The 20,350-nt window shown below is 42.0% G+C and overlaps 1 protein-coding gene across 1 annotated transcript; it reads right to left on the minus strand.

Moving 5' to 3' along the window:
- Positions 1–2,649: 2,649 nt before the first annotated feature.
- On the minus strand, positions 2,650–16,500 carry ABRACL (ABRA C-terminal like). Its single transcript, XM_020903529.2, has 3 exons — positions 16,220–16,500; positions 10,809–10,875; positions 2,650–3,237 (listed from the first exon to the last, which is right to left on the minus strand). Exons 2-3 carry the CDS (start codon positions 10,867–10,869, stop codon positions 3,053–3,055), a joined length of 246 nt encoding a protein of 81 aa, XP_020759188.1. The 5' UTR covers positions 10,870–10,875; positions 16,220–16,500; the 3' UTR covers positions 2,650–3,052.
- Positions 16,501–20,350: the final 3,850 nt, after the last annotated feature.

Raw genomic sequence — 20,350 nt, forward strand, 5'->3', positions numbered from 1 at the left:
TACTATATGTTTCTGTTGCATAACAGAAGAAATGTTTGTGTACAATTGTTTATAATTTCTAATTCCCATCTGCCTATAGTCAGTAACACTCATTACTGAGATAATTAACTGAAATGCAGTTTATGGCCAAGAGAAATTATTTTAACTGTGAACTTGGATCAAATCAAGTTTATGATTTTGAATTTTAAGACCATGACACATATATTATTTCAAAGGATATCACCATCTTGAATCTAAGGGAAATATATATAAAACTGTATTATTACAGATGTGAGTGGTAGATAAGAATGCTGCTTTGCTAATTTTCTCAAAATAACTAGATAACCCCATGGATATTTTTCTGGAAGATATTTCCCAAATTCTAAAACCATTATGGGTTTGAAATTGCATTTGATACTCACCAAGAAGACACTAAACAAAGTAACAAATTGAGTAACTCTTTTCACCTTCTGAAGTTTTAAGGAGGGCTTTGCTTTTTCCCAGTGGTCATGTATGGATGTGAGAGTTGGACTGTGAGGAAAGCTGAGCACCGAAAAATTGATGCTTTTGAACTGTGGTGTTGGAGAAGACTCTTGAGAGTCCCTTGGACTGCAAGGAGATCCAACCAGTCCATCCTAAAGATCAGTCCTTGGTGTTCATCTGAAGGATTGATGCTGAAGCTGAAACTCCAATACTTTGGCCACCTCATTCAAAGAGTTGACTCATTGGAAAAGACCCTGATGCTGGGAGGGATTGGGGGTAGGAGGAGAAGGGGACGACAGAGGATGAGATGGCTGGATGGCATCACCGACTCGATGGGCATGTGTTTGAGTAAACTCCAGCAGTTGGTGATGGACAGGGAGGCCTGGCGTGCTGCGATTCACGGGGTCGCAGAGTCGGACACGACTGAGCGACTGAACTGAACTGAACTGAACTTGACTAGGATCAACCTCCTCTCAAAAACCTTCCATCAGACATGTGAGTTACCCAGATTATTTTCCTTTTAAAATTGCTTCAATTTCTCACACCAGGCTTTTATAAAACCTGTAGATTGTATATCTCCTCTGTTTTCTAAATGCCTAATAATTAAAATCTTAACTTAGATAATAATAGAGGCAGAACTATGATCATCTACATATCAAAATCAAAACAATTCTCAGGTCTCTATCGATATTCCTGAACCTTCACCTAAGTTGCAGAACCTAATCCTCACCTGCTTATTACACGTTTTCAGTCCAAACACTCCAAGTCCACCATGTCCAAATGTACCTTCCCTAAAACCAACCTTCCTGCTCCACTCAATTTCCCTGTCTCTGCAAATACATTTTTCTCCCAGTTACTGAAGGCATACCATAGTAGCTTTTGACCATTTCTCATTTCTTCTGTTTCCTCTCATATGCATGGTTTTGTGGATGTATCCCTCAAAATGGTCAACCTGTGTTGTTCCCATGTGCTCAGCATCCTTCCCTTAGGAAACTATCCCTTTCCTATTTGAGGTGAGGCTGTGAAGCACAGGTCCTACCCAATTCTCACTCAGAAACAAGCATATGACCCAGAACATTCAAGATATCTCATCCTTCTGGCAAATGCTATTGATCAGAAGGGTCAACTTATGCTGCAAGTGGAGCCAATCAATCAGAGTTCCTGTCTTAAAATTCATGATTAACATTTATAATCAATTATATATAATTAATGGTATATAATTATATGATTAATAATATATAATTCTCTACTAGTATTGCTAATCTAAGAGTAGATGCATTTGCACCTATCTGCAGGCATCTATTAATACCTGCAGGAATCTATTTACAGTAGAAAGAGAATGAGAAAGAAGCAAAACACACATCAGAACCAATATGGCAAGGTTGTTTAAATGACAGTGTTTAAGTCCCTGGAGCCAGCCATGCCTGAAGTCCATCCCATCTCTGGACTTGCCAGTTAGATGAGTCAAATTTCAAAACCCTGACTTACCTACTTTCTGGCTACGTGAACTTAAACAAGCTCTTAACTTTTATGTGCCTTTCTTACCTCATCTATGAAATGGGAGGTAACATTAATACTGACCTCACAGGGTTATATGAGGATTAGCATAATAAAGGCTCAATAAATGTTCACAGTGACTATGAAGTGCCAGTGAATTCTGATATCCTCTCACAAATCATGCTTTGCTAATAATCCATGTCCCTCTGCCTTCCATTGGGTCATCACCCTCACCCATCCCATCTTTCCCCCTCTGAATATCTATAGCTCTAATCCTACAAATTCTGCCTCCTCTATACCTCTCCCAACCACAAGGCCTTTCACTGATCTTGTCCTCCCTGAGATTCTGTATCATTTTCAGTTCTGTACTACAAGCTGCAACATGCAATCATAAATACTCCTGTATTATTTCAGGTGGGTCTGACTAATCCAGTTAGAAAGTGAAGTTTTTGGGCTACATCTTTTAGGCATGTCCCCTACCAGCGTTAAGCACATTATAGGCATCAAAATAATTATATTTAACAGGGCCCAGTCGTAACACTAATCATCCCTACTTTTTAAATTCTGTAGTTTTAAGAAAATATTTCTCCAAATTAAGAAAACTTTTACTGCAGTTACCTAATATTGATGCAAAAACTCAAGTCTGTGAGGTACATAAATCTCAAATGACAAAATAAGACAATAAGACAATTTTAAGGGAGTTATATGTTTTTATTACATAAACATTATATTCCTTGTGGGAGCTAATCTTACAAGTTTGTTTCTTGAACTCACAGAATGTTCAATATCTGTAGAAATTGTCTATGAATAATTTATGAAACAAACATTCCTGGTACCCCCATCAAAAAAGCCCCATTGTTTACATTTTCCAACCAGATTCCTGAGAAATATAATAGGTTTTGTTCATTTTACAGTGTAATACACAAATTTGTTTTCAAGATAGAAAAAAGGACAGACTTCTAAAATGAGTCTCCTTTTATTTATAAAGTTCTATAAAAATACATTAAGTAGATTCGTATGTTTGTCCTTTGACTTAATATTCCAGTTTACCAGAAACAAACAAAAAACAATAAACAGAGCTAGGCAAACCACATTAATCTTGAAGCAATATAATGTCAACATCATCATGAACACCTTGCAAAAGTAGCTCTCCTGAGTATGTAATAATCTTCCTTCGTTTTGCCGCTTTGAGAGTCCCTACCAGTGCTTCAAAGAGGTTGGCGCACTTGTCATCTTGGAAGAGAACCCCGAATTTCACACTTAATTTTCCATCAGCATCTAATTGGGAAAACACACTGTTAGCCAATGCAAAGTCTGTTTACTGCCACCACGTATGGCAAACACACATCATCTTTCATGAACAACTGGAGGTTAACCAACATCACAATGTAACCGTCAAAAATTCAGGGTAACTTCTTGCCATATTCAAAAAGGAACGGAGGACATGCAATGTGCAGTATATATTCCAGCCTTAGTATCACTGATACAAAGAGCAGAGTGAGAACTAAGAAATATTAACAAAAAGTGAATGTGTTACAGTGCTCATATAGAAGACCATTCCTCTCTGTCCAAATTTTGATTTTTTTAAAAGGGGTTTTTTTTTTTTTGGCGTGGACCATTTTAAAAATCTTTATTGAATTTGTTCCAATATTGTTTCTGTTTTATGATTTCTTTGGCCGCAAGGTGTGTAGGATCTTAGCTCCTTCATCAGGGATTGAACCTGCACACCCTGCACTGGAGGCCAGTCTTAACCGGACTGCCAGGGAAGTCTCTAAATTTCAATTTCCTAACTGTTAGTTGTTGAATCAGTAAAAATAACAAATAGAAGAGAAACCCCAAATCAGGAGCAGTATTTCTCTAAGTGTGTTCTGAACATGCTCAGAAACCCCAGGAAAGGAGTGGTGACCACAAAAAATGAAGAAATCTTTATTTACCAGAATCCCTACATTATCTAGTTTGAAAGCCAGTTTTTAACACAGATGCTAAAAATTAAAATAAACACTAAAAAGAAATGAGCTATCAAGTCATGAAACACCTGGAGGAACCTTAAATACATATTAGTAAATGAAAGAAAGCAATCTGAAAAAAAGCTATGTGCTATATGACTCCAACTATGGGCTATTCTGGAAAAGGCAAAACTATGGAAAAAGAGAAAACAAAGTAAAAACATCAGTGGTTTTCAGTGGTTAGGATAGGGGAGGGGTGAACAGGCAGAGCACAATGAATTTTTAAAGCAATGAAGACACTCTGTGATATTATAATGATGGAGACATCATTACACATCAGTTCAAACCCACAGAATGTACAAAACCAAGAGTGAAATGTAATGTGAATTATGGACTCTGGGTGATAATTATATGTCAATGCAGGATCAATCCTAGAGATCAAACCAATCAAACCTAAAGGAAATCAACCCTGAATATCCATTGGAAGGACTGACGCTGAAGTTGAAGCTCCAGTACTCTGGCCACCTGATGGAAAGAAAGTGAAAGTGAAAGTCGCTCAGTCATGTCCCACTCTTTGCGACCCCATGGACTACACAGTCCATGGAATTCTCCAGGCCGGAACACTGGAGTGGGTAGCCTTTCCCTTCTCCGGGGTATCTTCCCAATCCAGGGATGGAACCCAGGTCTCCCACACTGCAGGCAGACGCTTTACCCTCTGAGCCACCGGACTTTAAGGGGAGTATCATACAGAGCTTTAAAAACAAAACAAACAAACAAAAACCCTGAAAGTCCTCAGCTGAAATTTTGGCCATCTGCTAGTTGCTTGGCCTGGGAAATCTGCATAAATTCCCTAAGCCTGTTTCCTCATCTGTATAATGGGGATCTTGATACTTCCCACACTGTATGGTTGGGGACACAGTTCTGAAGCATAGAGCACAGAGTCCAGCCCATGCTAAGCACTAGATCGGTGATCACTGGTTCAATTATGAGTGAAAGAAATGGGAGAATATGTCAAGCCATAAGCACAGGTGAAAGAAGTTAAGTGTCTAGGGGAACAGTGACTAATTTACTCACCTCAAGTACACCATCTAAGAGAAGGAGGAGGAAATAAGTTGGTAATGGAAAATAGGGAGTCTGACCATGCTTGGCCTGGAAAGCCAAGAGGTACCTGTTTGATGTTTTCACTTCCAACAGCACGACCCTTTGCTAGTAATGAAAACTTTTCACTGATCACAGGAGTTAGTGCAGCGGCTGGGTAACCTGGCTGGTCCTTCGAGCTCTCTGAGCTGCAGTTACTTCATCCATCAAACGAGGGTAAAAATATCCCTCTCGGAGTTGTTACAAGGATTAAAACATAGAATGTAGGTAAAGTCTTTTATAGCATGCCCAGTCTATGGTAAATTCTCAATTTAGGTTAAATGTTTTAAAGCCACCAAAGGCAGAAACCCTGCTGTAATCTTGGGGTTCTCCTGCCCACTAACTCCTCAATCTGACAAACGTCCGAGCAATGCCACCTTCCTTGTATCTTCTGTTGCTCTAGCCTTCCCTCTCCATGGACAATTAATTCCTTGGTTCAGGCCCAAATTGATTCTCACATGGCTAATTGCCAGACTCCTTACAAGTCTCCCTTTCTCTATTTTTACCCTCACTACATCCTCCACATTCATACAGAATTTAAAATGTGGAAGAAACTTTGTATGATACAAGCTTAATTGATATTCTTCTACTTTAATCTTTCAATGGCTCCCTAGCACCTTTAAGAGAGAGTGAATACGATTCTTCATCCGCTGGCCCTTGCCTCACCTCTCACCTGGCCTCCTGCCTTCTCATTCCATGCATCTTGTAATTCAGTCAAAATGAGCAACCTGCTGTAATCCAGGGTGATAAGAATCACCTCCCTGGGTAACTTTGTTCACGTTGGGCATCTACCTGGCATCCCAGGTCCTCTTTTCTAGCTAAATTATTTTTTCTTCAAAAATGGACTCAAAAAAACAAACAAATAAAGGACTCAAATGTCACCTTCTCTGAGAAGTACTCTATGATTGCTTTAGTCGAGTTAGTAGCACTTCTTAAAAAATGGAATGTATATCAATCAAAGCATTCACCATCAATTACAGTAATGAAAGCTACCATTTATTGAGTACTCAGTATGTTCCTAGAACTATTCAACGCGTTTTACAGTCATTAAAACTCACTTAACCATTTTGTCAAAGATAAGACACCATTGATTGTAAGAAGCACGATTATTTCATGTTCCAATTAAACTGCCAATTTAACGATAGCATACCATGTATCATAAAGTAATCCTTATTTCAGAGATTTTAAGGTGTGAAAAATGTGTCTCCAACACTCAATGAAATAGAGTAGAATCATTATACAAATAAGGAAACAAGGCACAGAGAAGTTTAGAAATGTCCCCAAGGTCACACAGCAGGAATGTGTGGAATTCCTTCCCAGAGTCTGACTCCAGAGCACACGCTCTTGATCACTTCCCAAAACATGCTTCCAATTTATCTGTCTTCTCACTACCTAAAGAGGCCCCCACGGCTGAGATGGGCTTTTGTTTATTTTCCCATCTCCAGCAGTTGAGCACAAAGGCAGCACTCAAGGTACATTTGTTAAAGAATTTAAATTTCCAAATAATCTTTATCCACTTAACTCTTTTTTATAGGATAAAAATTAGAAATCAAGAAAACCAGAGATACCAAGAGAACATTCCATGCAAAGATAGGCACAATAAAGGACAGAAATGGTATGGATCTAACAGAAGCAGAAGATATATATTAAGCAGAGGTGGCAAGAATACACAGAGAACTAAACAAAAAAGATCTTCATGACCCAGATAACCACAATGGTGTGATCACTCACCTAGAACCAGACATTCTGGAATGCGAAGTCAAGTGGGCCTTAGGAAGAATCATTACAAACAAAGCTAGTGGAGGTGATGGAATTCCAGTTGAGCTATTTCAAATACTAAAAGATGATGCTGTGAAAATGCTTCACTCAATATGCCAGCAAACTTGGAAAACTCAGCAATGGCCACAGGACTGGAAAAGGTCAGTTTTCATTCCAATCCCAAAGAAAGGCAATGCCAAAGAATGCAAAAACTACTGCACAATTGCACTCATCTCACACACTAGCAAAGTAACGCTCAAAATTGTCCAAGCCAGGTTTCAACAGTACATGAACTGTGAACTTCCAGATGTTCAAGCTGAATTTAGAAAAGGCAGAGGAACCAGAGATTGCCAACATCTGCTGGATCATTGAAAAAGCAAGTGAGTTCCAGAAAAACATCTACTTCTGCTTTATTGACTATGTCAAAGCCTTTGGCTGTGTGGATCACAATAAACTGTGGAAAATTCTGAAAGAGATGGGAATACCAGACCACCTGACCTTCCTCCTGAGAAACCTGTATGCAGGTCAGGAAGCAGCAGTTAGAACTGGACATGGAACAACAGACTGGTTCCAAATCGGGAAAGGACTACGTCAAGAGTATATATTGTCACTCTGCTTATTTAACTTATATGCAGAGTACATCATGAGAAATGCTGGACTGCATGAAGCACAAGCTGGAATCAAGATTGCCGGGAAAAATGTCAATAACCTCAGATATGCAGATGATACCACCCTTATGGCAGAAAGTGAAGAACTAAAGAGACTCTTGATGAAAATGGAAAAGGAGAGTGAGAAAGTTGGCTTAAAACTCAACACTCAGAAAACTAAGATTATGCTATCTGGTCCCATCAGTTCATGGCAAATAGATGGGGAAACAATGGAAACAGTGAGAGACGTTATTTTTGGGGGCTCCAAAATCACTGCAGATGGTGACTACAGCCGTGAAATTAAAAGACTCTTACTCCTTGGAAAAAAAGTTATGACCAATTCGGAGAAGGCAATGGCAACCCATTCCAGTACTCTTGCCTGGAAAATCCCATGGACGGAGGATTCTGGTAGGCTACAGTCCATGGGGTCACTAGGAGTTGGACACGACTGAAGCGACTTAGCAGCAGCAGCAGCAGGCAGCATATTAAAAAGCAGAGACACTACTTTGCCAACAAAGGTCCATCTAGTCAAAGCTATGGTTTCTCCAGTAGTCATGTGTGGATGTGAGAGTTGAACTATAAGGAAGCTGAGCACCCAAGAATTGATGCTTTTGAACTGTGGTGTTGGAGAAGACTCTTGAGAGTCCCTTGGACTGCAAGGAGATCCAACCAGTCCATCCTAAAGGAAATCAGTCCTGAATGTTCATTGGAAGGACTGATGCTGAAGCTGAAACTCCAATACTTTGGCCACCTGACACGAAGAACTGACTCACTGGAAAAGACCCTGATGCTGGGAAAGATTGAAGGTGGGAGGAGAAGAGGACAACAGAAGATAAGATGGTTGGATGGCATCACTAACTCAATGGACATGAGTTTAAGCAAGCTCCAGGAGTTGGTGATAGGGAAACCTAGTGTGCTGCAGTCCATGGGGTTGCAAAGAGTCGGACACAACTGAGCGACTGAACTGAACTGAAATGATAGGATAAAAAATGAAAGGGTTTAAAGAACTTTATTTTAAAAGAAACAGATAAAACTAAATTCATCAATCTAGTCATCAAATTCATAGTTTAGATTAGCCAACATTATTCCAGACATAACAAATAATTAACCTTAATCTGTCAATAGATAACGTATCTCCATAGATACTTTCCAACTCAATAATTCATCTATTACAAGGAATAGGTAAGTCAAGGAGGCCTGGAGAAGTTACAATGTTCAAAATATTTTCTTCCTTATACAAGTTAAGATAATTACCTTACAGTCATCTAGTTTGTAAACCAGCTTATTTTGAAGTGCTAAGTATTGGGGTGGCCAGTAAGTTCATTTGAGTCTTTCCATACGATGTAACAGAAAAACCTGAATGATCTTTTTTGTCAACCCAGTATTATTCTATATGAAACTTACAAGACCTTATAAATGAGTGTTACTACAATAATAGACAGACAGACTGATGATAGATAAAAAGGCTACAAAGAGATTCCTAGTCCCTTTCACCACGAAAAGATACAAGAAGTCTGAGACCTAGAAGACTCCAAGTTGACCACGTTGGCACAGTGATCTCAGACCTGCAGCCTTCAGAACTATAAGTGATAAAATTTCTGCTGTTTATAAGCCACACGGTCTGGAGTATTTTGTTAGAGCAGCCCAAACAGATTGAGGCAGACTCCCAACCTACATAACCATTAAGATATTAAATGTGGAGAAAACTACAATTCAAAAAGATACATGCACCCCTATGATCACAATAACACTATTTACAAGAAACTGCGGTACATACATACAATGGAATACTACTCAGCCACAAAGAGGAATGAAAAAATACCATTTGCAGCAACATGGTGGGACCTAGAGATGATCATACCAAGTGAAGTCAGAAAAAGAAAGACAAATACCACGTGATATCACTAACATGTGGAATCTAAAATACGACACAAATGAACTTACTTACGAAACAGAAACAGACTCACAAAGAGAACAGACTTGTGGCTGCCAAGAAGGAGGTGGTGTGAGGGTTTGAGTTTGTGGTTGGTAGACGCCAACTATTATACACAGAATGGATCAACAGAAAGGACCTACTCTATAGCACAGAGAACTACACTCAACATCCTGTGACAAACTCTAATGGAAAAGAATACATATACAAGTGTAACTGAATCACTCTGAAGTATGGCAGAAACTAAGACCATGTTTTAAATTAACTATACTTCAATATATCTTTAATGAAAAATATTACATCTGTTGTTTCATGTCACAAAGTTTGTAGTAATGTTACATAAGCCAAAGAAAACTACAGGGGATGTTTGATAATAGTGACAATGGAATTTTCAAAGTACCTCTTGTTATTTCAAATGATTTGTGATTCATAAGTAATCACAGCTATATGTAAGAAAAGCAAGCTATAATGGTGATACAACATTATAAAGCAATTATCCTCCAGTGTAAAAAAAAAACAAGGCTACAATGACAGGACAACTCTTATAAAGAACTTCTTAAAGTTGTTTTTCACTTACATGATATAATTTTAAAACTTTGGGGTCCATTATCCCAGTTGTTGCTGAATACATCTATTGCTCTTACAATTTTTAAAATGCTGCCCAAAGTATTACATGTCTGGTCTGAGATGTACAAAATATTAATACTTACAGTTACAAGCATAAGAGTTGTTTTCATTACAATTTAGGAAAAGGGCACTAATATTCCCCATTTTACATGTCTCAGATTTCATGGTAGCTGCTTATATGCTGCTGAGGGAAAAGCTGACTTTTTAAAAAACTACCCAAAGGATGGTTTCTTTTAGTTACATACACATAAATACCTGATTATACAAAATTCAAAAGTTTGAAGAAAATAAAGACAATGTATTGCAATTTCAATGAGTCCCTAGTCATTTGGCAATTTTCAAAATGGTGGCAGGGTAAAGCAGAAAAAAAAAATGAATTTTAACAGTATGACAAAAATTCGAATAAGATTAAATTACAAGATTTCAATGCAGCTAGGTTACAGATGTACAGTGATTTTCTTCCCATTCAAAGGATAATAACTCAACCATTCTTTGTATAAGAATCACAATACCCCAACAGCTCTGTGTCTCCAGAAATTACTTCAGGGCTGAGAGCAGTTAGCTGACAGCTGCCAAAACTTTAAGGCTTCCACCAAGAGTTTGGAGAAGGGAATGGCAACCCACTCCAGTATTCTTGCCTGCAGAATCCCATGAAAAGAGTAGCCTGGTGGACTACAATCCATGGAGTCCCAAAGAGTAGGACATGACCGAAGCGACTTGGCACAGCACAGCACCCAAAGAGTTAGTCCTTGCTCTAAAGCAAACTCAGAACAAACACCGTATCTATCATATAATACTTACTTTTTGAACCAAGACGATGAATTTCCTCCACTAAGAGTTTAACTTCATGATCCACATTCATTGCTGCCTGAGGAAGAAAAAACAAAATCTGTATTACTAGTTTCTACATTCCATTAAGCATATCTTGCCAAATCCAAGGGCCCTTGGTTTTTTCATGTAGCATTTGTCACTATTAATTTACCATGTCCCTCTTTCTAAAAACACGTGTGTGATGTACCTCCATTTCCCCCATCTTTATAAGTGTCCTGGTGGGCGGTCCCACTCTTACTCCATGCAGTCTACTGGGGAGAATGGAGCCATTCTCCTTGCACCCACTATTAACTCCAAACCCAGGCTCTGCCTGGCACCAAAAACAGAATGGTGAGTGACACAAGACCCGCCCTCAGGGAACTCATCATCCAGAAGCAGAGAAAGGCCTGGAATGGCTAGCAATGGGACAAGCTCTCTTTGAGCGGTGGGTCCAAGGCATTAAGGGAGCTTGAAGGAGAAAGCCACAGGTTTCAGGGAGGTTCCTGGGGGAAGAGTGGACCAGGTAAGTAGTTGGAAAAATCACAGAAACAAGGGGAAACCGCAGCACATCTGGGGCGAACCCTAAATTAGGAGCTGGAGGCACTAGGATAAACTGGAGAAACCAACACCATCCCTCCCCTCTAGGAGCCCCGAGGCGAAAAGGCGGTCCAGGCGGAACCCTACAAGTGCAAGTTTAGTACCATGAGGTCAGGGAAATGATAACTTCCGGGTCACAAATACTCATGCTCTTCCCCCAACAGTTCGTAATGCAATCTGACTGCAATGGAGAGCCTGTGGTGAACACCATTCATCTTCGGATGAGGAAGGAGTTCAGGGTTAGCACAGCAGTTGGGCGAGTTCCCTTGGCTCATGAGGTCCTCCATTGGCTGGGTTTGCGCCCATCATTCCAGCCACCTCTCATCTATGCCCTTGAATGCCAGGTTGCAGCTACACTGTGCTTCTTTTCATTCCTCAAATGTCCCCTCACTCTCTTAGGTCCAGCCTTCACAGGTACTGCTGCTTCTTCAACCCAACTCTGACTATTCCTCTTTCTTGGAGTTAACTTCCACTTGTCCAGTCCCAACTGAGATACACCTTCCTCCAGGAAGCCCTCCCTGAAACCCCGGAGTAGGAGCGCCCCCCGTGTGTGTTCCCACAGTAATGCGCATCCTCTTCATTTCACTTGATTGGAATGACCAGCTTCTTTGTCTTTTATCCGGTACTTCCCTGGGCTCAGACGGTAAGGCGTCTGCCTACAATGTGGGAGACCCGGGTTCGATCCCTGGGTCGGGAAGATCCCCTGGAGAAGGAAATGGCAACCCACTCCAGTACTCTTGCCTGGAAAATCCCATGGATGGAGGAACCTGGTAGGCTACAGTCCACGGGGTCGCAAAGAGTCAGACACAACTGAGCCACTTCACTTTCTTTCACTTTGCCTTTTATCACTAGACAGTGAGCTCCTCTCTGCGGGGATCTGACCGTTCTGCGACTGCGGGACCCCGTCTGGCACCAAGAGTAGGGCCTCAACAAGTAATTGGCTGGCAAACAGGAAAATGAGCAAAGGCGTGAGAGGGGATGAAAACACACCTGTGGGGGTTATTGACAGGGAGCTGCTGATTTCAGTGAGGCAGAGAGAGGAGCTCTAAGGGGAGGAAGTGGACTCAGAGACAGAAAAGGAAGCCTAAAGGGGGCCTGGCAAACAGCTACAGAAACAGCTACAGAAAGGAGAAAGATACCAGCAAGAAACAGGGAAGCCGCAGGGAGAGCTGAAGGAGAGAAACCCAACTCTGTTGGAGCGAAGAAGTAAAGCAGGAAAGGAGGAAGAATGAATTTCCATAAGAAGGAAATAATTTACACTGGAAACAGCAATATGAGGGTGAAAAGCATGGGGAGAAGAGGCATCAGCACAGTCTGTTTTAAATTTTCCAAATTAAATAAGGGATGAAAAGAGTAGGATGGCCTGAATGGTTTACTTTGGGATGATGATTTGGAAGAAATAATTTTATTCAGACAGATCGTAACTAATTCTTGGTAGCTTTTAAAAAACAAGAATGGAGAAAAAAAAAAAAAAAGAATGACATCTATGTTTAAATTACATTGATCAGGACCCCAGATTTCTAATAGTTAATAATTAAAAGCACCACTACCATCTGCTACACTTTTGTGTAAATCTTATAATTTAAGAAGCTTATATTGCAACAAGATGGGCTTCCCTGGTGGCTCAGTGGTAAAGAATCCGCCTGCCAATGCAGGAGATGCAAGAGACGTGGGTTCGATCCCTGGGTGGGGAAGATCCCTGAATGGAACCCACTCCAGTGTTCTTGCTGGGAAATTCTATGAACAGAGGAGCCTGAAAGGCTACAGTCCATGGGGTCGCAAGAGAGTTTAGCGACCAAACAACAACACTGCAACAAGATGCAACATCTTAGGTTAATGCAGCTACATAAAACCCAGTATCAAAAATTAGGGTCCAAATGTGAGAACTTTATATTTATTGGTGAAATTATAACATTATATTCAATTCAAAATACAGTTGTAGAGAGACACTAAAACGCTAAAACATAACCGGAGGACACAACTAAAAGACAAGCCATGAGACTAGTGGTAGGAAAAAAACCTGTTAATGTCAGTGTGGTGAATAGCTGTCATTTTCCCCTGCTCAGCACCCTTTCTACCTTCTGGCACCCGAAGTCCAATTTTTTTTTTTTTTTTTATAGAGCCGTTCCTTGTTCTTATCTCATGGATCTTGGGTGGAGCCTCATTCTGGACTCCAGGAATGGTTCAAAGCCAGAGTAATTGGTTTGGAGCATAGGATAGGTGATCCCATCTTGAACAATGGGATCGGCCCAGGAATTTTGCCAGACTACTAGTAAAACAACACTCTCCTACTGGGCTCTAAGTTTATGGCCAGCAGGTATATAAACGGCTACCATGTGAAAAGAGCCTGCCAGGAATAAATACAGCACACAAAAAAAGTCAACCATGCATCAATGATTGAGCCTGTATATGATCTTGGATTTTCCTGGCACATGAACTAATCAATCTTCTGTGGTTTTGCTTATGCTGGTTTGAGTTTCTGTCACTTGCACTCTAAAGAATGTTGACTTTTTTAAAGTTAGCCTAGAGACCCTAAGAGACCTGCTGCTTTTAAAAAAATAGAACTCCATTATGTACTCATGTGAATAGTCTTGTTTGCATTACCATACTGGGCAGAATAGACAGGTAAACAGAAAGACAGATTTGGAAGCCATAAGAGAAAAAATTTCTCTAATAATCAAAACTGTCTAATGGTGAATAAAGTTTGCAGAAGTAGTAGGATCTGTGAGGGTTGATGAGGAAATCGGCCCACATTGGACAAAAGGGAAAGGGAAATGTCCAAGGGGATTACAGTCCTCTAATTCTCAGAGGCTTTGATTTCCTCCCACCCAGAATATTAATCTCTTTAACATCATTTTCCATTCCTTCCACCCACCACCATCCACACCAGTCATAGTTCTCCTTTAATAATGAGACTCAAAGAGGAAATCACACTCTTAAGTAGTGTGAATATGTGCATCACATCAAGCAGATGCATGTTCATCTTTGAAGAAGGGAAGACAACCAGAATTTCCTTATAATTAATTACACCCGAGGCTCCTTATCTGTGTTCATTCTAAGACCCTTGCAAAGTATTATTTATCCCTATTTTATGGATGATGAAACTGACTCAGAGGGGTTTCTCACAATTAAATGCTGTTTTTACTTCATCCTTCTGCCTCTTCTGCTGCTTTGGGGTGGAGCTGGTTATTATGCAAATATAACTAAATGTAACGTAAGTTGTATTGGTGTGAAATATTTGAGCGCTTACTAACACAAAACCCTTAAAAAGCAAAAAAGACTCCCTGCACTGATCCTTTTGAGTAGGAAAATGACAGGCTTAAAAACTATTGCTAGCCTACATAACCTGGCATGGTTTATTTCTTTGATATTTAATGAGGACAAAGGAGTATAAAATACTCCGCTGCACAAACCTCGGAAGGTCCACGACATTTTTTTTTTATGAGGACAGAAGCCTGGGGCTGGTGCAAGCAGCAAGACTAAGAACAATGAGAGGCCACGGGCAAAGCAAGTCTAAGGGAAAGAAAGAGCCGGCTCAATGGGAGGCTCAGGGGAAGGGGAATGGCAGATGCTAGCTGAGCCCTCTCATTGTGACAGAAACCAATTAGGCACTGCGCGTGGGAACCACAAAGAAAGTGGAACGTGGGCGGACTGGGCCATATGCCGAGATGCTCCACTTTCAGTAGGCACTTGAACATATATTTAAGAACCCTCTTCACAGTTTTTTTGGTTTTTTCATTTTGGTTGGTTTTGTTTTCTAAAGTTTGGAGGCAATACCTGGAGATTTTCTAAAGTCAAGGAATAAGCCTACTCGAGTGGGGACATCTGGGAATCGGGAGCCACCTGTCCTCACTAGGGCTGGCCACTCTTTCCCAGCCCTCCTTCAAAATCCCCGACGAGCAGCTGGTGCAGGTCAAAGAACGACTGGGTTCCTTCCCGTCTCCTCGCAGGCGCGCACACACACTCCATATTTGGTCATCCCCGAGCCGAGTTGGGAGCTGGCCCGGAAGGGGCCCCGAGACCCTTTCCCCGCAAGCCATCAGACGGTCATCACCGGCACCGCTGCAGAGCTAGGGAGCGCAAGGCTCGGCCCCCGCTCCGGGGTGCGCAGCGGGGTCCCGGCGGACTCCCCGGGAAGCGCAGCATCCGCATCCCGGAAGCCTTTGTCTCCGCGAGGCCCGCGCTCCCCGGCGATCGGCGCGCCCCAGGCGCGCCTCGAGAGCCGGTGCCCAAACCCAACGACGCAAACAGACCCGGCTTGGGGCTCCCCGAGTCGCTACTGTCTTCTCACTACCCCCCACCCCCACCCGGTACACAGAACCGGGAGCGTTCAGATCCGCACCCGCAGTCCGCGCCTGCAAAGCCCACTGCCCTGAAGCCACAGAATTCCTCGGGGGGAGACTGGCCCCTCGCTGCCGGTCTGTTCCCGCTCAGTTCTGCGGAACTGGCTCTCCAAGTGCAAAGCCGGCAAGTTGCTCCGCGGTAAGAAAAAAAGGGGGAAAAAATGTATATATAAACGCTGCTGATCTCCCTGCCCCGTCCGCCCCCGGACCGGCAAAATGTCACGTGAGCCGAGTACGGAAGTCTGCCCGAGAGGTGGGGGGGCGCGGGGGCGCGCCCACGCGGTCCCCAGCACCCGGCTCAGCCCAATGCCAGTTATACCCTCAGGCGCCTTAGCCCCCTCTCTTCCTCGTCCTGGCTCTCCAACCTCAGCCCGCGATCCCCTCCTCCGGCTGTTTGACCTCCCCCGGCTACCCTAGTCCATCCTTTCTACCTGCACGCCACTTCCCAGGGCGATCACTCACCTCTCTACCTCCTGTGTTTTTTTTTTCCGAGAAAACTGGAGCAGCGTCGGTGCGGGCTGGTTGCCTTCTTCCACGCACTGGGGAGGAAGAAGCCGAGGAAGGAAGTGAGTGAGGCAAAGAGAAAGGCTCGTTGGTGTGCCGCAGGCGGAGGGCGAGCGGGGGGAGGGGGGAGAGTTTCAGCGCTCGGGAATGGGGCCGCCCACACTCCCGGGGACTAAGCTAGGAGGAGGAAACTCTGGAGCGGAGACGCCAACGAGGGGGCAGACTCCGCACAGGTGGCGGAGCGCTGGAGGCTTCTAGGAAAATGCATCCAGAGCTCCAATTACCGCCACCTTTGCCCCGCTCCACTCGGAGCCAAGGAGCTGCAACCCCCGCATCTTTTCCTGGAAATTGACTTCCTGCCAGGATCTCTCTCCGAACGCAAGAAAAAACGCTCCCCCAACGTGCAGAATGCTGAGATCTCCTTTGCTTGCATGCTTGGTCGGTCTGACTCCTTGCGCTCACGGACTGTAGCCCGCCAGGATCCTCTGTCCAGGGACTTTGCCAGGCAAGAATACTGGGATGGGTTGTCATGCCCTTCTCCAGAGGATCTTCTAGACCCAGGGATAGAAGTGGTGTTTCCTGTGGCTCCTGCATTGGCGGGCGGATTCTTTACCACTGAAAGGAACTTAAACCCAGGGCAGGGGGCTTTCAGGTAGCTACAAATATGACAGCAGGGTGGTCTCATTTGCGAAAGAAAATGCAGTTTTGAAAACTGCTTTACTGCAAAGAAACTTTACTTGGATAAAGCTATTATAATTCTTGGCCCTGGGTCAATGTAGATTTTTTTCCCCTCTTTATTCATTATTTCCTACATGTAACCGCATAATTCAATCATTTTATTCATACACCCTTTATTATAGTAACTGTTATTTTCATCTCTTGAGTGTGTGTTTGTGTGATGTTTGCTCTACCTGGTATCTTTTCAAAAAGGAAACCAAGCCTCTGCCAAGAGAACTGACCCGAACTATTCCTAGGACAAAGGTTGCACAAATAATTTCCCCCAAATTGCCCCCCCCAACCGCTGTAGCTGATTGGATCAAGAGTGGTCATGTGACGCAAAAGACACAGTCCATAAACTGGCCATCACCCTAGGACGTGACCTGGAACAAACAGTCCTCACAAGCCAGAACTCTGGATCATTAGATAAGCCAATCAGATTCTCCCTTGGAAACTGAAAAGGGAGAATGAATCCAGAGAATGAGCTATCTGACAGGAAGGCTGAAGCTGAGAGGGCTTGAGGCAGAAATAGGGAAAATGGGCCTGACAAAGCAAAATACTGGAGTAAGCAAAAACTAAGGATGAAGTCGAAGGTGAGGATGAGTGGAAGTGGTAAAAGTGCCCCTAAGGGAAGCTGAGACCCAGTGATATATTAAAAACAACGAAGACCTGCTCCGGAGGATAATATGAGTATCCGGGTCCCTGTGGCTGCACTGTGTCCAGTCACTTCCTAAAGAGCGTCCTAGTTAGCCTGTCAGAGTAAACACCTGTCACTTGGGGTGTGACTTTGAATGAGTCTCTTGTTCCCTACCACCGAAAGATTTCTCTCAACAAAGTTCTGATTGATCAAGTTTTCTCATGTCACGTGAAGTTTAAGGTGACTCCAAAATCCTTTGGAGGACTATTTTTTCCTTACTAAAGCAAGCTGAGAAGTAATAGTTTGTATTTTTCAGTCTATATAATGCAAGAAGTATAATTCAAGAAAAGAGCATATTTAGCAACTCTCGGGGCAGCACCTAGCTCCTTTGGTTTGTGGCAGTTCTTCATTTGGATAATATCCAGTGAAATGAATAATCAATCTGTATGTGCTACTTCTTTACAAGTTAAGTAGTGTTTCACAGTACTCTGCCAATGGGTGGGGTGGGAAAGAGAGACAGAAATAGATTACTTTAAGCAAATAAAATCCCTGTTACTATAAAAATGGATTCACTCTTTAAAAAATACTTTGTATATATGTTACAAAGTTAACATGTTAATCTGTAAAGAATTACAATTCAAGAAAGTTATTTTGGGAAGAATAAAATAGGACTGATGGTTATGGGTTTCCTTTTTAGCAATGAAAAATACTCTGGAATTAGATACTAAAGAAGATCACATGATCATTTGAATACACCAAAAACCACTGATTTGTACCCTTTGAAAGGACGAATTTTATGGTGAATTATATTTCAATTTTTTTTAAAAAAGAAACAATGCAAGGACAAGACTAATAAACAATAATAAACAAACTGGGGCTTGCCTGGTGGTTCAGTGGTTAAGAATCTGCCTGCGAGTGCAGGAGATGCACGTTGGATCCCTGCTCTGGGAAGATCCCACATGCCTTGAAGCAGCTAAGGCCATGCACCACAGCTATTGAGCCTGTCCCCTAGAGCCTGAGCGCCACAGGAGGAGCCACGTGGCGAAAAGCCTGCCCACCACAACTGGAGAGTAGCCCCCACTCTCTGCAACTAAATAAAGCCCTCGCAAAGCAACAGAGACCCAGCACAGCAAAAACAAAAATAAATAAAAACAAACAAACCAGAGAACAAATGAAGATGCTTTGGCTGAAAAAAAAACCAAACTGTTGCACAAGTGTTGATATGACTGGGAAGATGCTGCATTTCCCATTGCTCATTCATTTATTTGTTCATTAAACATATTTATTGAAAACCATTATGGGCTAAGATCTATGTCTCTTTCTCAAAGAGTCATCAAAGAGAACAAACTTCCATGTGAAAGAGAACCGTTGTTTGTCAGTTGAAGAACAGGACTTTTATAAACTGGCTTATTAGAGAATATATGTCACCATTATTTCTAGAACTTACATTAAGATATTTTTGTTATTTTTTTATTCCCCCTTCCTCCATATCTTTCTTCCCCCCCCCCCCACCTTCTTCAACATCCAAATTAAAAACAATGGAGTACAACAAAGCTCAGGTATTATGTCTATCACTCATTAGAAGGGATTTCTTCCCTTTTTCCCTTCTCCATCCCCCACTTTTCCTCCCTCAGCCCCACCTGCATTACAGAGTTTCTAATCTCCACCGAAGCATAGGATTAGTCCTAACATGGAGTTGAGACTCCATGGCACAGTGTCTGTGTCAACCCTGCTTGCTCAGCTTACCATTACCAAATGGATACAGACTTTCAGTATCTCAATTTCAGACTCTTGAAAGAAAAAAATCTAATTGGCCCAGTTTGGATCAATTACTATTTCTCTGCCCCTACCCTCTCCCCAACAGCCCTCCCCTCCCAACCGCCCCACATACCCCCACCCAGTTAAATCTGCTAAATCCAATATATAGGGTTGCTGTTTCTCTACAAAGGAAGTGTAGGAGATGAATCACCCCATGATATGTCTACCATAAATGATAGCAACTCTGCCGTACAATAAAAACAAGCCTTGCACAGTAACTACTAAACTCCTACAGATATTTTCACTTACATTTAAATTAATTGAAATGAAATAATATTAAAACTTCAGATCCTTAGTCAAGGTAGCCTTAATTCAAATGCTCAACTGCCGCAAATGGTTAATAACTACTGTATTGGATAGCACAAAACAATTCTATTTTCCCAGAAAGTTCTTTTGGACAGAGTTGTTAGAGGAGGTTAAGAAGGTATCAACAAAATCTGGAAATTATTAAGAATTTTAATAAGATAAAGCTATTATTTAGTTTTGGCATTTCTCCCCCTCCAACTCACGAACGGAAAAATTTACAAACCACCTGTTTCTAGGCCCCCTACTTTTCTGGCAAGAAATCTAAATTCTTATCTAAAATGATTCACCAAAAAAGTTAAACCTGGGACTGTCCAGTCAATTTAGGACAGTGGGTCACCCTACCCATATTTCATTTTTAGCCTTTGTAGATTTGTTTCATTTGGTTTTCAATTCTTCCACTTTGCTTTTCCTGAGTCTTTGCTGCAGTTCCAGTAAAGGGAGGCTGTGTTATCCTTTAGTGAGCCTGGATCAAGTGGTTAGCTTTGCAACTGAGAGTTAAAATTCAAGATTATTGAACTCAGTCACGAGGTGCTAAATGCTACATGCAAAGAGCAGCCAGGCAGACAGCTGTGATGATCACAGAACAGTCGGGTGTCAAAGTAGGCACTAAA

The sequence above is a fragment of the Odocoileus virginianus genome, chromosome 34 (assembly GCF_023699985.2).
Source record: "Odocoileus virginianus isolate 20LAN1187 ecotype Illinois chromosome 34, Ovbor_1.2, whole genome shotgun sequence".
Taxonomy (NCBI): domain Eukaryota; kingdom Metazoa; phylum Chordata; class Mammalia; order Artiodactyla; family Cervidae; genus Odocoileus; species Odocoileus virginianus.

Bases quoted from the DNA above. Each gene is read 5' to 3' on its own strand.
- ABRACL (XM_020903529.2), bottom strand. From the start codon at position 10,869: ATGAATGTGGATCATGAAGTTAAACTCTTAGTGGAGGAAATTCATCGT. The intron at 3,238-10,808 runs GTAAGTATTATA...TTTCCCAATTAG, and splicing joins TCATCGTCTTGGTTCAAAAA to ATGCTGATGGAAAATTAAGT.